The 21,759-nt window shown below is 47.6% G+C and overlaps 1 protein-coding gene across 6 annotated transcripts in view; it reads right to left on the bottom strand.

The window, feature by feature from the left end:
- The window catches only part of Amotl1 (angiomotin like 1), a 111,174-nt gene that overhangs the window by 49,027 nt on the left and 40,388 nt on the right, over positions 1 to 21,759 (bottom strand). The window contains exon 1 of one of the 6 annotated variants that reach the window (XM_076926049.1): positions 15,368 to 15,530. The exons of 2 other annotated variants lie outside the window; for them this stretch is intronic. Coding sequence is in view for 1 of the 4 variants with exons in the window: in XM_076926047.1 (XP_076782162.1) it covers positions 14,331 to 14,379 (49 nt within the window). In the remaining 3 variants the exon portion in view is untranslated. Of the gene's footprint in view, positions 1 to 14,068; positions 14,089 to 14,330; positions 14,514 to 14,795; positions 15,067 to 15,367; positions 15,531 to 21,759 lie in introns of those variants that run through there. 3 more of the 6 variants (XM_076926048.1, XM_076926047.1, XM_076926051.1) reach the window with 3 other exon arrangements.

Here is a 21,759-nt window from a genome sequence, read left to right as displayed (position 1 = left end):
CTGCTTTCTTTGGAGGCACTGGAAATATAAGTTCTCTTCACACTTCGACACTGTCTCTTCCTATGTGACTGTCCTCCAGGCCTGCAGGTGATACGACCCGACCAAGACTTTTTCTGCCATCGCAGTTCCATTCCTGTGCTAACTAGTGGACTCCCCAGGGGCAGATCCAGAATCTATCACCAGGCCAACTGAGCAGGCTCAGAAAGCCCCCTTGAGGTTTAAACTGTAGACATCAGTCCCCTATTCCCACCCAACACAAACACACACACACACACACACACACACACACACAAACACACACACACACACACACAGAGCACACGGCGGGGTGGGGACACTGGAACACGCCTGTCTTTAGGTTCCTTTCCACAAGTCACATCTTGTACACACAACCTTCTGCTCTATCACTTCAAGGTCAACCTTTGTTTGATTCCCAATGTCGTCAATCATCAGGCTCCTCCTCTGGCTGTCAGTAATCTTCCTGAGTCCCTCAGCATCCCTGCATCCTGGGAACATCCTTTTCCTCCCAGGACTTCTCCTGTCATCTCATACACTCCCTTCAACTGCTTTAAATTCTTAGTAAATCCTCTTCTGTTTAGGTTTCCCTCCTCCCAGAACTTCCATCAGTCTCTGCAGCTGCCTGTGCTTGGAGAACATAGAACTTACCATTTAGCAGCTCAGGACTTGGCGACAAGCCCTGTTTAAGGCAGGATGCTGCAACCACCCTCATGAAGACAGCACCTTGGAAGACGTGCCGTGTGTGTGTGTGTGTGTGTGTGTGTGTGTGTGTGTGTGTGTGTGTGTTTACAAGTGGTATGCACAGTTAGGTGTGTTCTCCGACTACACAGAGAATGAAGCTGTGTTCTCTGGAACACTATCAGCACAACATACTTTAAAGAAAATGTTAGCAGTCCCTCTCTGACCAGCCTCTGAATGTTTCTGATAGCTCCTTCATCCTTCAGCTTCCTAGAATGTGGGGAGGTTTCCTGTCCCCTTTGCAGCTAATACTGGTGCTTTGGGGTCTACAAGCCAGAGACCTTTTCCTCCAAGATGCCTCTGACAGAAGGACAACAGCCAGCTGTCATCAAATTTCAAAACTTCCTGATAGTTCCTTAACATCTAAAGCCTCCCTCGTACCTCAAAACTACTTCACCATCATACCATGCAACCGCCTCTAACTTTAACACATGCTGAACACCAGAACCAACTCTGCAGCTTCTACCTCACCTTCCAAAGGGTGATGGAGTTTGCTGAGTGCTCCAAAGCCCCAGAGCTGAACCGCGTGACCTGGCCTGGTTCAGGAAGGGCTGGAGGTTTTCCTGAGGTGTGGAATACCCCACTCAAGGAGATTCGTACTTGAAAACATTGGCTGCAAAGGAAAGCCCGAGAACACAGCTGGGAAAAGAAGGGATGGTCCAAGTCACGTCGCAGGCACCTGAGACCAGGTGAGACTTGCAAAGGCAGCCTCCTTACACACCTGACACAACTCATCTACTCATAACACACAACTGTGCTCAACACACAACTGTTCACAACGTCTACCTACACACAACACACCTGCTCACAACATACACCTCCCTAGGAGGAAATGCACGTTGCCTTCTCATTCTCTTTGTCCCTGGAAAACATGACTGAAAACACGGGGTTTAGTGTGGGGAGTAACAAACGAAGCTTCTGTGAATCTCGGCCCCATACAAGGCATGGCCTTCCAAACTGGCATCAGACTTGAATCCTATTCCACGGGCCAAGCCTTCTACTCCAGAAAATACATGAAGCCGATACAATGATGCCTATTTAATTTAGACTCCCTCAAAGGGAAATGTGTGATAACTAACTTTAAACCTGTCTAAAGTTTAACTTAGCTGTGCTTACTTAGAAATGTCTCCGATATATTATCAGCAAGAATCAAAGTGCTAGACGTGTTCAAGAACAGTGAACACGATCGGAGCTGTAAATATAAAGACATAAGGTCCTTGCCCTTAAGATACCAGAATCTGCTTCTAGAGAGCACCATGCACGGATGTGCAGATCCCACTGGAGACCCAGTGTACTGATAAAGGAGCGTAGGGCTTTGGAGGACCAGGGGTGACTGCTGCCTACAGGCAGAGGGCTGCCTGATGGCGTCGCAGTGATAGGAACGGAGGAAACTTCAGGGAGGTCTGTCTAGCATGGGAAACACACAGCGTGGGCCTAAATCAGGCCAGTGCTTCTTATATTAACAACAGATAATCCAGGGCAGTGTGACAGTCAGGGTAGGGGAAACCACAGGAGTAGACCCCACCCTGAGCACCTGCGGGAGCATTTGTCACAGTACATGAACACTATTTTCACAATAATATTACTATTATAAGACTATTATTATTGCAACCTGCAACTGAGAGCTAAAAACCCACTCCTCCCCTGAATTGCTCTTTGGAAGGGATTTTATCACAGTAACAAACACGGAAGGAGGAACAAACAAATGCTCCTTGTTCCACTTAAAACAACAAGTTCCTGGTGCTAATTTTTGAGAAAACTTTGACCAAATACCAACATGCTTGTTCATTGTTCCTCCACAAAAATGTAACTTTCAGGTTTGGAGAGATGGCTCGGCGGTTAAGTGCACTGGCTGCTCCAGCATTGGATCTGGGTTAGATTTCCAGCACCCACAGGGCGGCTCACAAGAGTTTACACCTCCAGCTCCAGAGGATATGGCGCCCTCTCCTGGCCTCTGTGGATACTGCATACACATGGTACGCAACATACAGGAAGACAAATACTCATACACATAAATGATCTCTCTCTCCTCCTCTCTCTCTCCTCCTCTCTCTCTCCTCTCTCCTCTCTCCTCTCTCCTCTCTCCTCTCTCCTCTCTCCTCTCTCCTCTCTCCTCCCCTCCCCTCCCTCCCTCCCCTCTCCTTCCTCCCTCTCTCTGTCTCTGTCTCTGTCTCTGTCTCTGTCTCTGTCTCTCCCTCTCCCTCTCCCCTTTCCCTTTGAAATCAGTTCATTAAATGTCCCTTGTCTCAGGTGCATACATGCTTTCCTCCACTTCCGGGAAGAGGCAATTCCTGTTCCTCCTGGACACAGGACACTAACCAGTATTCAAGTTTGAGATTTGACTGCATTAATCTATTAATCTAGAGCTAGAATGTTCTAAAGTGAAGGCACTTAAATTTCATTTTCTATGATGTGGTGCAGAATAAACTGGCTCTGGCTCTGGCTCTGGCTCTGGCTCTGGCTCTGGCACAGTCAAGTGTGGCACTCTGACCACTACTAGGGTCCCCACAGAGGTGCCACACAGCACTGCTTCTGCACCCAGAACAGATGTCAACGTGCATAGGATTGCTAGGACAGTCATGTTTAGATCCCAGGAGTCCCCCAGGGTTCCACAGAGCACTCTGAGAAACACTGTTCTGTAACTCACACTTGCCCATGCCTTCCAAGGGTTATGTCTATAAGAGTGAAATGTAAGAATTTTAAGATGAAAATGCTAAAAACAGGCTGAGTTAGAAATGGCTTCTCTCTCAGCCCAGGTGCAGGGGTACACCCAGCACCCCTGGTGATCACTGACGAAGGCAGCTGAGAACTGCTGAATTCTGTCAGATGAGGGGAACCCTGTGGCTTCAGGACAGCACAGCACAAGACAGACAGTAACCCAGCTGATCCTGCCGGAAGGTTCCTGAGCAAGAATGCAAGCCAACAAGGATTACTTCCCAGGGTGAAGAAGAGGCTCCATGACACACTCTGCTCTTAGGAAGTAGGAAAGATACTGAGGTGACTCACCCAACAGGAAACAAGGATAGTCTCAGACAAAGGGACAGACACCAGGGCAGAGTGACTGAGGAGGAAAGAGAATGACTCTGTCAAAAAACACCAGCATAGAAAGAGGAAGACAGAAGATACGACAGCCAAGAATATGCATGCTTTGGGCCTTGTTTTATTCTTGGTGTCACAGTCCTGGCTTCACACTTCATCCGCTATGACTCCTGGAACATCAGACTAAGACTTTTTACTTAACAGTAAATGAAAATCATTACAACTACTGCTTAGGCTGCTGCGATCACTAAATAAGACAAGGGCTATGCAGGGTTCCCGCACAAAATTTACATCACTAGATAAAACCAGGGAAATCTAACAGTAAAATTCATGTTCACAAGATGGTCACAGGAAGCTGGGGAATGGTTGTCTCAAAAAAAAAAAAAAAAAAAAAAAAAAAAAAAAAAATAAGAAGAAGAAGAGCAAAATAAAGGACTACCCAAAGACTCTTTCAAGCCCTCCAAATTACTGACTACTGTGACATGCAAGTCCAGAGCCCAGTGGTCCACAGAGGTATTGGAAGCTAGGAGCTAAGGTTCACAGCCCTTACACCTTGGTGACAACAGGGTGCCAGGTAGGGTGGGACACATCTGCCTTCTGCATTGCAAAAACCAAACCAAAACCACACCCTCTTGAGAGCCTTTGCTCTCTAACTTTTCTGTTCATCTGTGGCACAACACCTGGCCAGCATGCATGAGGTCCTAGGTTCAATCCCTGATAGCAGAAAAAATATAAATAGAGAATAAGGTAGACAATGATTAAGGGTGGCATCTGACTTTTGACCTTTACATGCACATACATATATGTGTGTGAATGTCAACATATAAACATGCAGATAAAAATATATAAGCAAAAAAAAAAAAAAAAAAAGTAAGTTCCATGAGGGCATCCAGAACCTGAAAAGGGGAGACCTTAAATACTGAAAAGATAAACTGTTTTTATAGTACTTGTTCCTTTTCTGTTGCTGTGATAAAAGTATTCCTACCGTGAGCATTTTGGCAGAGGAAGAGATTTTATTAACCAACTCTAGGTTACGGTTCATGATTCCAGGGAAGTCACAGCTGTAGAAGCTTGAGGCTAATGCTCACTCCACATCTACAGTCAAGAAGAGCTCAGGACAGGCAGGGGACAAAGGCACCAGTGCCACCTGCTGGTTGCTCAGTTAGCTTTCTTTACTCTTACACAGGAAGGGACCTGGACTAGGGGATGGGTCCACCCACAGTGGGCTGGGTCAGTTAACCAGTCAGTCTCCCACAGGCAACCCGATCCAGTTAATTCCTCAGTATGATTCTAGGTTGAGTCAACTTCACAGAAATCACTTCAGTGCCCTCAGCGAGTTGTCCACTTGGGTCTCCACTTCATACTCAATGTGGAAACCGTCTATTCACGCATTCAGCAGATATCACTAGAGCAAATGCTTCTTAAAGAAATTGCTCTTTTATTGCTGTAGCAAAATACCTGAAAAAGAAGACGTTAAGGAAGGAAGGGTTTATTCTAACTTACCAACATGGAGGGAAAGCGCTGGTGGCAGAAGCACTGAGGCAGTAGTGTCCACAATCAGGAAGCAAGGCATGAACAGGAAGTAGAGCTGGGCTATGATCCATCAAGGCCCGCCTCTAGTGACTCACTTCCTCCAATGAGGCTCCACCCCCCCAAATGTCTCTGGTCCTTTCCAAATATCTACAGCAGCTGGGGACACCAAGTGTTCAATTACCTATGGGGACACTTCACATTCCAACTTCTGTATCCTTTTTTGCTTAACTTGTCTAAAAAGAAGAAATATCACCTCAGTATGATCAGCAGATACCTTCCTCCAGAAAAAAGAAAAGAAAAATACTACAAGTAAACATCAGGATTGAAATTATTGCCTTAAAATAATAATAATACCCACTAACCTTGGTCTGGAGAGACAGCTCAGTAAGTAAAGTGCTTGTCACAAGCATAATGACCAGGGTTCACACCCCCACCATCCACAAAAAAAATCCTGACCCAGGGAGCTGCAATCCCAGTCAGAAAAGCAGAGTCAGGCAGCTCCCTGGAGCTCACTGGCCAGCCTTTTTAGCCAATCCACACTCAGCGAGAGAAACCAGGTGGAGGGTAATGGAGGAAGAAGACACAACACTGCCCTGTGGTAGCCACATCCTCAAATGTATGTGCACACACGCGCGCGCGCGCGCGCGCGCACACACACACACACACACACACACACACACAAGCCGTCTCAGTACTGCAAACCTGTTCATTTTATGAGCAGCCGTTATTAAAATCTCTGCTTTGTGCTCCTAAATTAATAAAATGATCTTAGTCACTGAGTAAATGTCACCAGAATATAAAAATGTGTTTTATGTCTTTTTTTTTTTTCTCTAAACTCCTGGAATTTACTTTGGAGAAAATGTTGAAACTTCACAGTTTTGAAAAAAAAAATCTCATTTTTTTAAATTCAGAACTAAGAAAAGATGTATCTCAGAGTAGACCATTTAGACCAATTCTTACTTTCCTGCTCTAAACTTCCCAGGGTCATATGTAAATCTATGTATATAATCCTGAAAAAGGCAACACCAGGACTGCCTACTCCTGATTCTCCAGTGCCCATAATTCCACAGTTCTAAGAAAGCACATTCTAGTATGTCTGTCCTTAAATCTTTCAACTTTCCCCAAAATCTCCAGAATGAGCAATGAAAATGTCAGAGATACTCAAGGGATGTGTGTGTGTGTGTGTGTGTGTGTGTGTGTGTGTGTCTGTCTGTCTGTCTGTCTGTGTGTCTGTGTCTGTGTGTCTGTGTGTCTTGAGGGGCATTCCCAAGGAAATAACCCTTACCAGAGAAGTACTCCTTCCACAGGGCCCCCAGATGGAGGGAACTGGCTAACAAGAAATGTGGTTCGAAAGCCCTTAAGGAAGGAAAAGGGAGAGACTTGCCTCGAACCTGCATCCCTGCACCCATTCCTGAGCACAGTCCCCAAGGCTGCCCTAAGTGTATAGTATAGCAGCAACAGCAGCAGCAGCAGAGCAGGAGATGCCTCCTTCCTCACTGGCTCCTGGCAAACCAAGCCTATAAGATGAGCTGGCAACCTACCATCCTTGTTCTGAGATGATGATGATGATGATGGTGGTGGTGGTGGTGGTGGTGGTGGTGGTGGTGGTGGTGGTGGTGGTGGTAGTGGTACAGAGGAAGGAAACAGAGAAAGGACAAGACAGCTCAGAGGCCATGAAGGAAGAAGACAGAAGAAGCAGCCATGTGGTGCCTGTGGCAAGCAGGAGCTGGGGAGAGTGGTGGTCAGCAAAGGAAGAGAAGGTAGATTAAAAAGCACCTCATTTCAGAGGTCGTCTGAAAAGACTTGGGGCTGAGGAGCTGGTTAGAAGAAGAGCTTGTCAGTTGACAGAACACCTTCAAAGGACATAGCAGTTGACACAATGTGGGAGAGATTGAGTAAGTTCAGACACAAAAACTGGGCTAGCCCCCAACTCTGGTTGACAAAAGCCGGTACAACAGTGATATTGATCAAGATAGGGTGGCCAAACTGCCTTGGATGACCTTGTTCAGTCGGGCCTCTCTGTGCCAATTGTACCTGAGCCCTTCTGTTTATCCTTCTCTAGAGGCATCCCCTGGGAGAATCCCACGGACTGAGCATCCCTAGAAACTGAAAGGATGCTTTGATAAGAGCCTAGGAGGTATTCCTTGGCATATTACAGGTACCATGCTGGTCTGCCTACCAAATGAAGAGTGAAGCCGCCTGGGAAGGCCTCCACGGATAGAGCACTCACCCTGGGGGAAGTTCTCACCACCTAGCTGCAGCGGACTTCCAAGGGAGAACTTAGCCTTTCCATCATGATTGTGATCCCGTTCACAGTGTTAACTGGTACTGGGCAGAAATTACTGGAACAGTGGGAGTAATTACTATGGCATGAATTGTGGCCAGCAGAGCTGAAGACCTGGACTTTCAGCTTTTCATTGATTTAAGGAGGTTGGTGGTGACTATGAACACTGGAGACCCAGATTGGAGGAAGGAAGGAAGGAAGGAAGGAAGGAAGGAAGGAAGGAAGGAAGGAAGGAAGGAAGGAAGGAAGGAAGACAGGCAGGCAGGCAAGCAGGCAGGCAGATATGATACAGATCACATCAACCTTAAATCACAAGTGAGGAAAAACACATGGAAACTTGCTTCTGTCCTTCCAGGAAACAGAATGTGGCACTACTCAAGCCTCCTTGCAGAAGGAAGGCTTGTCTTTCTTCTCTGGTTGCTGTCATCATCTGTCAACGTGCCTCGACAGCATCTTAGAATCCCCAAGACACCCAAGCCAACCACTTGTCCCCTGCAGGGACCTTCTCCACATGTCTATGCGACCATAGCCAAGCAGTCCTTAGCATGAGCAGAAGTAGTTGGTGGCCTTTTTAGCATCGGGAAAGATGGCCCAGAGCAAGTCCAGGCACTGCTCGGAAGACACATCAAGGATGCACAAGAGTGTATTTTAAAGGGGCTGGAGAGATGGCTGAACAGGAGTGCTCACTGCTCTTCTAGAGGACTCTAGTTCAGCTCTCAGTACGCACACCAGGAGCTCACAACCCCTGTAACCCTAGCCTCAGAGGATCGGAGGCCAGTGGCCTCCATAAGTACCTGCACTCACACGCACATAGCCCCTCATACACACACATGCAGACACAAAATTAAAACACAACGTTTTAGAACCTTATTTTACAGCACTTTCCCTTTGTCTTCCCTTAGAACTTTCATACTCACTGTTCCACCTCAACCCCACGCTTACATTAGAATATAAATATGTAGCAAATCCATTTATTTGACAGAGGCCGAGTGTCTCCTCAGGCAGTATAACCTGTCTACAGTAGCACAGACGCAGGCCTGGCAGGTCCTCCAAGTGACAAGAGACGGGTAGAGAAGAAGAAATGGTGTATAGGAGAGAGTTTGACCCAAGAGACCTGAGGAGAAAGTACAGGGACAGCCACTGCTCATCTTAGAAACCAGCCTGTTCCAAATGTTGCCTTTCAAACCCGACAAACTCCATTCCAAAGAGGGCTGCTTCAAGTCAGGCCCAACTTAAAGGGCCCTGCCGGACAGTCATGCTTCTCCATGTGTGGTCTAGAGCATGGCTTGAAGGTGTCTTAAAACAGTCCTAGGCCCTCCTGTGACCTCCTGAGACAGAACAACTCCTAGGGCTGGCCTGGCACCCTGCAGTTATAATAAGCCCCCCAATAGATTGCTCCAGGCCCTCCTCAGGATGGGAATTAACTGTCTTTTTTCTCTGGAAACAAAAACCCGAGGTCACTGAGGAAAAGGAAGCAAGGCTGCCTGTCGGATCACATCCTGGCTGACTCCAGCCTTGGGGCAGCGGCCATACATCCTGCCACCTGCTGAGGTCAGCACAGAAGGGACTTCTTTCTCTGCTCCCTTGTTTTTAAAAAGACACTCGATGGGATGGATCTTATGAGAAGCTTGAAGCAGTGCCCCAAGCTGAAGAAAGAGGGGCTTCTGTACGAATACATACGAGAAAACACACTATACAATGGTTTGTTTTCCCACTGTTTTGGTAAAATTTTTTATGACATATATTTTATTTGGTGGGGCATCAAATGCCATCCCATCCCTGTCAAGGTCAGAGGACAACTTCCAGGAACTCGTTCCCTCCTCCCGCCATACGGGTCCCCAGGGAAGAACTCAGGTCATCAGGCTTGGTGGCAGTCAGTGCCTTTACCCAGTGAGCCGTCCCATCAGCACTTCCTGATGTTCTAATTCTAGCAGTAGCATGTGTTTATTGCAGGCTCCATTGTGTCCAGCACTGAGCTAAGTATGATCTGTGCCCTATCTCTTTTCTTCCCTCGTGCAATTCTGAGATATGGGAGTCTTCAACCCCACTTTACCTCTGAGGCTCCAGCAGGTAAAAGTCCTCAACTAGCTGGCCTTGTCAGCAAGTAATCCTAGTACTTGGGAGACTAACGGACAGAGATGGCTGTGAGTTGGAGACCAGATCCTACACTTCAGCCTTTATATATGGGAGGTTCAGCTCATGAAACCAGCAAAGGAACCATGAAGGGAGAGAGGACTTAAGGAAGAGGTAAGGGAAGAAAGACCGTAATGGAGCGTGTTGGAGTTATCCAGGGAGGGGATGGACGGAAGAGGAGGGCCAACAAAAACAGTGTCTGAAGGCCAGAACAAAATCACATTTTTCATGCTAATTTTTTAAAATGGGGCTCAGTAGGCAAGCGTGCCTGCTGCCAAGGTTGACAAACTGAGTTCGATCCCCAGAACTCACACAGTGAAAGGAGTGAACCAACTCCTATAAGTTGTCATCTGACCTCTACATGCACACTCCCACACATGCCAGCACATATGTACACACAATAAATTGATAATTGTTTGTAAATACAAATAAATAAAGGTCAACATTAAGACGTGCAGGTTTTAAAAGACATAATTTACAATTTACACATAGAGTGTAAACATTCTAGAAGCAAGAATAGGCAGTCTTGGGGACATGGGCCTAGGCAACAGATCGTTAGGAGAGACAAACACCAAAAACAGTATGCAAAAAGGAAAAAAAAAATCAGTTAGTTGGGCTTCACCAAAATTACAGACTTAGTTTTTCAAAAATGGTTCCAGAAGGAGAAGGAAAGGAGAAACACCACAGCCGTGCAGCCACACAAAGAATGATTGGAGCCCAGTGGTAAAATAACCCAGTTAGGAAAGAGGCAGAAGCAGCAAAGTAATGATGGGCCTTTCCCCACAGAGGGCAGGCAGCACACACGCAGAGAGGATGCACAAGTCTGTAGGCATTGGGGAAATACAAATTAGAGGCACATTAAGCTTACAGCACCTATTAAAACACCTACTGGGACAGCTAAAATAAAAACCAATGACATCAGGTGATCAGGATGCAGAAAAGCCAGGTGTCTGCACTTCAGGGAGGAATCTAGAATGAAACTGCTAGTAGGAGAAGAGTTTAGCGATTATTTTATCCAAAGTATGGTTACCATATAATCTAGGCTCCCGGGTACTTATCTGAAATAGTGAGAAAATACGTCCACACAAAACCCTGTTTGTGAGCATCCACAGAAACCTTATCGACAAAAAACAAACACTAAAAGTAACCCAGGTGACCTCTAACAGGCAAGTGGCCAAACCACGGTGCATCCAGACCTTGGAATACTACTCAGGCAGTAAAAAAATGAATAAACCACTGATGCAATCAAAACGTCTGGTGGATCTCATAGAAATGGCAAAGAATAAAGAGCCGATCTCAACAATTCCATGTTTCAAGGATTTGTTTACATATGACAAAATATGACAAATTTGCAGAGAATTATGAATAGTCGAGGTGTCACTAAGGTTCAGGGACAGTGTGGGTGGGAGGAAAAGTGAGTGCCACCAAATTCAGGGGACAGGAACAGCTTCCAGAGAGGGAACATCTTGACATGGAGCTAGATTCACAGCGCATGGGAGGTGCACATACAATATGTGTGTGTGCAAACCAAAGACCCCATAGGCTCTGAGGACTGCACCCATGTCACTTCGGTTCTGCTAGGGCACCATGATGATATAATGATCACCAGAGGAGAACAGGTATCCTGGACCTCACCATCCTCTGAAACTATGATAATTTCAAAAAGAAAGTGAAGACTTGGTGAACCACAGACGTTTAAAAGATGACAAACAGAAACGCAGGCCTACAACTGCAGTGCCGGCCAGTAAGGAAACACAGTCGGACATGCTCAGCAACAGAGCCTTTAAAAAGCTGTGGCCAGAGACTTAACAGGGACAAGTTCCTAACTCTCATTCCTCTACTTCCTCCTAAAAAGAAAGGGGAAAGACCAAAACCTAAAAAGCCTGATTGTTGAGCCTCTTGGGGAGGCTGGGCATTCTGTCCAGAGCTTGTGATGACCCCTAGGGTTTCACAAGTGATGGGAGAGTTCATCCTGGACCCAGCACAAGATCTAAGAGCACCAGTGGCTTCCTTCCAGAAAAATATAATATACTGACCCACCTACCACTGCCAGGTGTACACAGAACCACTCCTCTAAGACAAAGCAAGGGCAAACCAACAGGAAAAAAAATCTCTAGACAAACAAATATAAAAACCTCAATAACCTCAGACAACAATTTCCAGCAAACTTTGTAATCAAATACATCCTCTGGCCTGACCTGCCTAACCCTTGCTTTTCAAGGATTCCATCATCTTCTGAATTCTGGGTGAGAAGAGCCCTCCAATGTTAAGGGAACATTCAAAAGTCTACAAAAGTTTCAGGTCCTGGCCTGAGCTTCCATACGCACAGGCACACACAGAACAGAGCTCAATGTCTGAAAATGTGTTCCCTTGATCTGTGTCACTGGGCACTGAAGTCCTGCATGCTGTAGTATTGTCATCTTCAAAGCACTTTCACAAACACCCCAGAAGGCACAAAGCACATCCAGAGGACACACTCTGGCAGCTCCCTTCTCCCAGAAGAACCCCTGCCTCCCATCAGTTAATTCAACCTCCCTCCTGGTCTCTGAGGTCACACATCTGGGTGGATCTGGATATTAGAAAGAACATAGCCATCCAGTGAAGCTCTGCACAAGCGGCCTGGAAGCGGCATTCTCCACATATCGACAGAGACCTTCCCAGAAAACCACTCAGGTTTCTACATTCCTGTGCTGCAGATGATGATGAAAGGTGTGCTTTTAAACACTTCAGTCTCCACATGGTCTTCAATCCACTGGAACCCTCCAGCCCACAGCTGAACAGAACCTGAAACACCTAGACAGCAGTGCCTTCTTCTGAAGAGGAGGAGGAAGGGAGCCATGGGGTCAGCACCTTCTCCCTTGCTTGCCACCTGTAGGTGGACAAAGGTGTTCCTCATGGGGAAAAAATGTGGCATGCAAGATGAAACAAAACCAGCTCACCTAAGAACTATGCACACACACCAGGAACAGCACCAAACAAGAGGTCTCTAGAACCTATTCTATGTCCTGTTCCATACATGATCCTCCTCTACACACACACCAGGAACCCCACCAAACAAGAGGTCTCTAGAACCGTCTATGTCCTGTTCTGCACATGACCCCCCCCCCCACACACACACACACATCAGGAACCCTACCACGGAAAAGATCTTTAGAACCTTCTATTCTAGGCCCTGCTGGTTTTCTTTCTATTCAACTCTATGCATTCTGGTCCTTTGCTTTCCTGCCACACGTTCAACTTAAGTACGGTTCCCTCATTATTCTAAGAACTTGAATCCCAGAGACCCCTAAGTACTGAGCACCACCACCTTGGCCCTGTGTGGTAGGCAGCCAGGGAGACTCTCAGCCAGTTTGGCAGGATCCACAGCCTAGTTTTGGAAGCAGGAAACCATGAGCGTTCCATACTTCAGGCCCTGACTTTTCACTCCCTGAAAGGGAGTCTTCTGGAATTGTAGCTGTTTAATATTACCCCGTTCTGGTTGTGTGCACTCTCGGTGAACAAGTTGACACTGTTTTGAGCCCAGAGGACCTCTGAGGCATCACATCCTTTACCATCACCAAGGACTTTAATAAGCAAATCCCGCCAAACTTGTAATAGTCTTTGTAGGAAAATAGAACCAGGGGCAGGAAGCAGAGGGACCAAGGACCAAATACTATTCAAAATGCCAGCATCAAGGCCCTTGGGATCAGAACCTGTCTCCAGAAGCTGACGTCCAGATAACTCACACACTATCCCGGCTTAAAGGCATTTGCGATTTAGACAATACACCCACGACATGAGCAGATACGCAAATATTTTCCAGGAAAAAGGGGGGCAACGAATAGGGGGTCAGGCCCGGGATTCATCTCCTGAGATCCCCAAGCAGGAGACTTGGAGAGGGTGAGATTTCATTCCCCAGCCTGGCTACCTAAAGCTAGCACCAGCGGGTCCCCTGGGCTGTCAGAGGCCGTCATGGGCCGAGGTTCCACTCTCCCGTTTGCCACAAATGTCACGTTCCAAGAAAGTTCAACCAGCTCTCCCTTGGAAAGTTTATGTTTCCTCCCGGAAACCAGATCCTTTTCAAGGCACTGCCAACAGGCTACAAGCCGGATCCAACCCCCGATTTGTGCAAGAAACTTGTTTGGGGAGAACAAAGAAGGCGCAGGGGCGGAAGGGGCCCGAGCCTCCGGGCCGGGGTGCGTCCTGGGGTCCGGGCTGGGCGCCCCGCGCGCCTTTGTCTGCGCGGGAGCAGCGGCACCCGCCAACCCTCCCGCCCCTCCGGCGACCGGGACTCGCCGGCCACACGAGAAAGGCCAGTCCCGCGTTAGGGGCCCGCGCGCGTACCCGAGTCCCCGGCCTCCCGTGGGAATCCGCCCCGGGGGTACTGGGCATTCGGAGGGTGGCACAGAACCGAATTCTGCTTTTTGTCTCGTTGAACCTTCTGGATCCTCACGGGACACTCGGAGGCCCCAGCGCCAATCTGGTTCCCCAAGTCCCCACATCTGGAGCGGAGCTGATGTCAGCCTTGGCTCCTGGGAACAGCCGCGAAGACCTCTCGGCCCAGTCAGGGGGAGCCCTCCCCGACACCCCGGCTTGATCTAGTTACCTCTCAGCACTGGCTCGCAAGGTCCCCGGCGCGACTTTGCCCTCCGCATGGGGCGATCATGGGGCGATCCTGGCTAGGGGAACGCGGCGGCCGGGAATGGCGGCAGGGGGATGGCGGCTGGGAGGCGCGGCGAGGGGCGCCTCTGCGCTCGGGAAGCAGAGAGATGCCCCGTTCCCCCTCCAGTCCCACCCACCCCACCCCGCTGCCGGGTCCCTGGGCGCCCCGCGCTCCTGGTCGCCGGCGCGCTACCCGGGAGGGTCGCCGGTCTAGTCCCTGTAACCCTACACTCCACCCCGCCCCGGTCCCGGCCGCGGGGCCCTAGAGCCCGTCCCCAGTTTCCCGTCGCCCCTCCCGGGACTTCGGAAACTGCCGGGTCTCAGGCTGACGTGTCTGCCTGAGACCAAAGAGGGAGACAGGCTCCCTTGTTTTTGTCTCCTGCCGCGTTTGAATTCCTGTCACACTCACCATTTCTCTCCGAATGCCTTAGAACCTTTGCTGGAAATGCCTCCTAATTCCTGGCTAGGTTCGGGTTAGGACCAACTTTTCTTCTAGATGGAATTTCCAGGTGAAAGCGCTCCCCAGGCCCTAGTACCTCCATCAGGTAGGGCGGTCAGGATAGGAGGGGCTACAATGTGCTCCACTGAGGAGCAGCACAGCCTAAACAGACCTTCCGTACAGCCTTAAATGTTCGATGGGTTCCTAAGGCCATACATCCTGTGGCCACTACCCCCAGGCCGTTATCTGCTCAAGCGGAAGCAAAGAATTTTAAGTGTTGGGACAGTGTTTGTAACCCTGCCCTGCCTCTGAAATCAGGCTTTTCCCCTAAGCAACACTCCTTACCCAGCCCTATTCTAGATGACACTCACTGCCTTTTGAGGTCATGCTCTAGGACCTTTCTGGTCTTCTGAGAGGAGAGGCCAGTGGCTGGAGCCAAGCCCTTACTTAGAGGGCTAGTGCATATTTCTGTTTATCTGCTCTCCTGGTCTCCCTTTTACCAGGCCATCAGGGGAGGTCTTGTGCCAACTCCCTAAACTCACCTGCTCACAGCTTCACCCTGAGGGTTCACTCCAGATTCCATGACAGCCTTCTGATTTGGTAACCTCTGTTTCTCAGACAGGGAGCCCAAATGTAATTGCTGAAGTTATTTCTCAAGCACAGGCTCCATTTAAAGTCACCTGCCTTTGTAGAACACACAAAACCAGGACGGGTGCACAGAGAAGAACAGGGCAGTAGGTCCTCACTTGTTAAAAGTCTGGACAGGACAGAGAGGAGACCAGCTTTGTGTAGAGACAGGGAAGGGGCGGGGATCAGATGAGCAGGAAAAAGAGGCACTGGGCAAGAGGCACTGCAGCCCTGAGGGAGTTGGCAAGAATGGATACACGGGGAAAGAGTATTTACTGCCAAGGAGTATTTACATGAGTAAATGGACAGTCACAGAAGTGGAGGGCTGAGAAGGACTGAAGAGTGTGTGTGCCACAGCTTTCACTTGGCTAGTGAGGAAACTCCCACCTGGCTGTGCACCGGACTTCCCTAATGTCACAGAACAAGTTCAGTGGCAAAGCCAAGGGTGGAAACCCATTTGTGTTTCCTACCACACAGCGTCAAGGCTAAAGGCCAGCTCAGGAGCTGACTCCGTGCCCTGCAGTCAACGAGGGGTCAACTGCTTCGCTGATTCATCTGGGATGTGACAAACTGTATAGCTATGGAGAAGAGGTAATGACTGGAAATGGAGAGAGAGAGAGAGAGGCTAGTCTACACATCCCAATACCTCCACTGCGTTCACCTAGAAGAGAGCAAAACTGACCAGTTACAGGCACCAACTCTAGAATACAAACGTCTGTGGGCCACGTCACAGCTCAGCTTGGTATCCTAATGACCTTGGACAAGTCATCTGATGTGTCTAACCCTCAGTATCCTCCTTAGCAAAGAGACCAAACTAGCACCAAGTTATGCAAAAAAAAAAAAAAAAAAAAGTGTAGTGTTCTAGCTAGCCTTAGCTATCAGCTTGACACAGCCTAAAGGCATCTGACAAAGGAGTCTCAACTGAGGGACTTTCCAAATCAGATTGGCCTATGGGCATGTCTGTGGGAGAGTGTCTTGATGATCTAAGAGCTCAGCCCACTGTGGGCAGTATTATTCCCTAGGCAATTAGTCTCATCTGTATTATAAAGTTAGCTAAGTAAGTATGACCTTTGGGCCAGCTAGCAAGCAGCATCCTTTAAGGGTTACTACTGCACTTCTGTGACTGTGAAGTGAGTTTCTGTTAGAAAAACAGCAAGCTGACCTGCCTTCAGGTTTCTGCTCAAGTTATTGCCTTTTGTCCCTCGGTGGTCTGTCACCTGTAAGACGAAATAAATCCTTTCCTCCTCTATGCTGCTTTTGGTCATGATGTTTGTCACAGAAAGAGAAAGAAAAGCGAAGCATATGGACTCAGTAAATTTATGTTGCAAATATAAAGTAGAGTGTGCATAAACATATATTTGCTGATGGCGTCTCCCAGAAGCCCTGTGAGATGGACTGTTTTGGAGAGTTGTGGGAAGCAATGAGGTGTGAGTTTGGAGGGAGGGATGAGGGTGAGGATATCATTCCTCTGGTGATATCCAAAAAGAAAAATCACAAAACTTTGAAGAGAGGTTTTTCTCTTTTCTCTAAGAAGGCTATCCTGGCAGGGGGTGGGGTGGGGGGGATGGGCAAGCAACAGATCTGTAGCCCGAGGCACAGGAAAAGGCCTTTCTGGGAAGAATGCATCCGGAGCACAGTCGAAAGACTGGTTTGAGGAAAATGTTAAGTGACTTACTATCTTCTGGGGGAAATGTTGGGGACAAAGGTGTAGAGAAGAGAAGAGTGGAACCGGTCACACAGAAAGAAAGCACACTTGCAAATGAAACAGGGTGAGGAAAAGGCTGGAGAAGCAAAGGGCATGGGGAGCCCAAAGGCTGCTCTCCAACCCTCTCTAGGGCACAGTCTGCAGGCACAGGAATCTTCTGAGCTCACCAGGTGAAGCTCACCTGCATTCCTCAGGTTGACTCCAAGTAGCTAGCTACTTGGCAGCCTTGGCAGTCAGCCCAGCTGGAGACCAACTTCACCGACCCCGTGTCTTAACTCAACTGCTAATAATCTGTACCTTGAGCGTAGAAAGTGACTGTCCTTCTTATGAAATGTGTCTGAATCTGTTGCTCAGAAACTATGGGCTGGCAGAAAAGGCTGCAGCTCCCACAAGGTTGTCTCTGTAACATTTCATAGAACATTTCGCTGTAGAGTCCAATGTTTCATTTGAGCCAAATAGAAATAAGATAGAATGATGGTGACTTCACGGTGGTAAATGTCAATAATCCCAGCTCTAGAATGGCAGAGGCAGGAGGATCGAAGCAAGGTCTAGTCTCACATACAGAATACCAGTCCAGCCTTGGTGAGACTGCTGAGACCCTACCTAAAATAAATAATCTGTCTTAACTAGCAAGCAAAGTACTGATTCACACTTGTGCTGGGGGGGGAGGGGGTATCTATATACTCACAGTAAATGTCAACATCCAATCTAATATGACTCAAGGTTTCACTTGCTAATTGCCAGGAATGGTGGGCCCATTTGAGTGCTTTCTGGGACCAAATAGGACAGATATTGGAAACTCCCAATGGAATACAGGTAGGGTACTGGTAAAGTGAGTTACTAGGTGATCCACACAGAGAATGACTGCAGCCTTAGGGTGGGACCAGAGCTCTAGCCTAAATTCTTCCAGACTTGGGGAGGGAAGAACACGGATATAACATATCAATATCTGCATCTTAGGAACTTAGCAAGTGTCTCTTTTTCCTTCAGAATTTCAAAATACCAAGGACATTCAATACTTTATTAGCATGCAGATCCATCCATCCGCACACGCTCGGCTCCTATCTGAACACACAGGCCATGTCTTTATTGGCTTGTGCCTTGTTAGATGGACACCAAGTAGCCAAAGAAAAAGGCCCAGGGTTGCTAGGGAAGAGAAGGGTGACAACAAAAGGTGAATCCACAGACTTGACAGACCGTGAGAGGAATCACAGAGCCCCCTCTGGGATGTCACTACAGCCTGTAGGTTACAGTTAATGACTGTTAAAACAACCAGGCAGCCTTGATTAAAATGACTTCTTTTTGCTTCTGCAAGGATCATTTCAAAGTCTGAGTTCCATGGTACTTTCCAAAATGTGATTTTTGAACCTCAGTAAGTAGGAATTTGAATTTCCTATCTCCAAAGTTAGAACGTCTCAGCTTAGATGTTAGAACCACAATGAGTTTCTTAGATGCTCACTAGGTGGTGGGGCTCTGGAGATTCTTTCACAAGTTCTGGCTATACCAGAACTCTGTTAAAAGTGAAGGAAGGATGATGGCTGACAGAAGTCACAGGCGCTGTCGAGGCAGAGAGTGGACATACACAAAAGACTACAAGGGACCCAAGGACTGACAAGGGGATCTTTGTTATTGCTGTTATTTGATGGTGGATTTATTCTGTTTTAGATGGGATTCTTGCTTGGCAGCTCTGAATATCCTGTGCTCACTATGTAGCCAGGGCTAACCTGAACTCATGGTGACACTGCCATAGCCTTTCAGGTGTCAGGGTTACAGGTATGCTGGTCACACCTGACTGAGAAGAGGATATTCCAGACAAAGTCACAGACACAACAGGATTGGAGCTGAAGGACCAATATACACTTACATCTTCTTATTTGTAATTCCATTTTCTGTAGTTTAAGTTTACCTAATCAACAGCATTCCAAAACTATTATATGGTAAATTCTGGGAATAAAATCTCCATAAACTTTATGAATACCCTTGTATGAGTATTATGAGCTCCCTGCTGTCCGTTGTCCAGTGTAACCATGGAGCATGCATTTTCTACCCATTTACATGTACAACACAAGGCACTGTGAGCCAGATAGAACAATATATTGTATAACTATCCTGGTTTAGTCATTATTACTAATTTCTTAATAGGTGTTCTATATAACATAAGTTAGGCATAGGTATGTATATGTAGGAGAAAGCATATCACATATAGATATATTAATTACTTTTCTCATTCCCATAACCAAAGACCTGACAAGACATAATTAAAGAGAGAAAGCATTTATTTTAGCTCAGGACACTGCAGGTGGGAAGGCGTGTCAGTAGGGATGTGGGGCTGCTGGGTCGCATCTGGGTATCGCTGAAGTAGAGGAAGGGGCTTCAGCCTTTGTCTTTTAGTCTTTCCCTCTTTTATGTAGTGAGAATCCTAGTTTGTGAGATGGTGCCACCCACACTGTACCTCCACTTCCTCTCGGGGAAGCCCTGGCAATCACAGGCAAAGGCTACACTTCATTAATGCCCTGTGCCGTTCTCAGTCCGATAAAGCTGATGATGTAAACTGACTGTCACTATAGGAGGCTGGCACCCACAGGCAGGCATGGCAGATGCCTTCTTTGGATAAGAGCACTACCCTGCTCTCCACAGACAAAAAGCTCCCCTCCCCAAGCTTTCATTCACTCTTCCGTTTCATAAAGACAACGGTTTGTCTTCCCTTCCTTAACTTGTTTCCAAATGTAAAATCATATTCTTACATCATGCTTGCTTCCTCTAAAGAGCCAGGCACATGCCCTGCCCCATCTTGTGACTCGTTGATGGTGACATAATTCAGGGATTGATGCCTATGAGGTTCAGGGTACTGAGAAAGGAAGAAGAGGCAGGAGAGGGTCCCTTATCAAGGCCATACTCCTTCCTGTGGAAGAAGGAAAAGAGGGAGACGGGAAAGGAGTTTGTGAAGAGAAAGTGGACAGATAGCCAGGAGGAGGTATCTTTGGAGTCTGGAAACTGTGCCCAAGGGTCAGAAAGCTGCTTCTAAGAAAACCATTACATAACAGAATCTGTCCCAGCATGCTTCCTACTGCTGGGATGAGCATTCACTGTAAGCAAAACAACTTAGAGAAGAATCTCAAAGCTTACAGTCCACCATGACTGGAAGTCAAGGCAGGAACCCAGGGCAGGAACCCAGGGCAGGAACCCAGGGCAGGAACCGATGCAGAGGCCATGGAGGAGTGCTGCTTACCGGCTTGCTCCCCATGGCTTGCTCAGCCTGCTCTCTTATACATCTCAGGACCCAGGAGTGACACCATCCACTGGGCTCAGCCTCCCACATCAATCTTTTAAGCAAGAAAATGCTCCACAAATGTGCTCGCAGGCCCATCCGATGGAGACAGTTTTCTAAATAAGGATTTCACTTCACTCCAGAAGTCTGGAGCTTGTGCCAAGTTGACAGAAAACCAGCCAGCACAGAATCCATCATCTGGAAATCTGTACCCATTTGAAATTCACTGAAGGACCATGGGATGGACAAATGGCCAGGCTCTGCACTACCACCACCACCACAGGGAGCTTGGCTCACCGAGTTATGGGCCTGTTTGTCTGGGTGCTTTCAGTTTCACACCCTCAGTGACACACTGGTCTCTTGTGTCATCAGTTTCTCCTGGGGGTGTTATTGCCTAATATTCACTAAACATATAATGGCAGCCGTTAAAACGTGAGAGGCAGAGAAGATAAGATCGTGGCCAGAGAAAAATGTATTTACACCACAGAAGAAATGGGGAAGAGTAAAGGGTGTTTGGTTCTGAAAACTGACTACAAACACAGACCTTGGGGGTTGGGGGGGGTGGTGGAGATGCTGAACAGGACAGGTAGCTGTAAATATAAAGAGCTTAGCACAGTAACCATTCAGATAATTGAGCACTGGAATTATTAGGTTATTCTGATTCGTATTGAGACTATCACTACAGAAACCTTGGGACCACTGGAAGCTCACAATAAATTTCTCTGATTTATGACTTAGTGTGCGGTTTCCCAGCCTTCAACACTCACATAGGCTGGTAGCTTTTGTTGTGGGATACTGCTCTGTGCATTGTGGCTGGAGAGACAGCAGCAACCACCTCTTGACACCTGATTAAGAAAACAGAGGACTAGAGAGACCCGTCAGCATTCAAGAACACTTGCTGCTGTAGTAGAATTCCAAGGTTCAGTTCCCAGCACCCACAGAGTGGCTAACAACCATCTGTAACTCCAGTCCCAGGGGATCCACCCTCTTCTGGATCTGCAGGTACTGCACAACCACGGTGCACATACACGCATGCAGGCAGAGCTCCCACACACATAAAGTAAATAGTTTCTTCAAAGAAAGAAAACAACAACAAAAAAAGATCTCTAGACATCGCTAAGTATACCTTAGGCACTAGGCTGCCCTGGGCGGAGAACTACAGAGTTGGTTAATTAATTGACAGTGTTCAATAGAAAGAGGTCCATGGGCTTCTCTCCATATTGATCTTTCCTTGAGGGAAAGCAAGCCTCAGTTACTTCTGCCCTGTAATTGTATCTCACCTGAGGAAGGCAATGGCCGCTTGTCCTCTTTCCATGAAATAATGTTTTGTTCCA

Source organism: Arvicanthis niloticus, chromosome 27, assembly GCF_011762505.2.
Source record: "Arvicanthis niloticus isolate mArvNil1 chromosome 27, mArvNil1.pat.X, whole genome shotgun sequence".
Classification (NCBI taxonomy): Eukaryota; Metazoa; Chordata; class Mammalia; order Rodentia; family Muridae; genus Arvicanthis; species Arvicanthis niloticus.
Note: the sequence above shows the minus strand (reverse complement) of the source record. Positions and strands in the feature narration are given on the sequence as shown.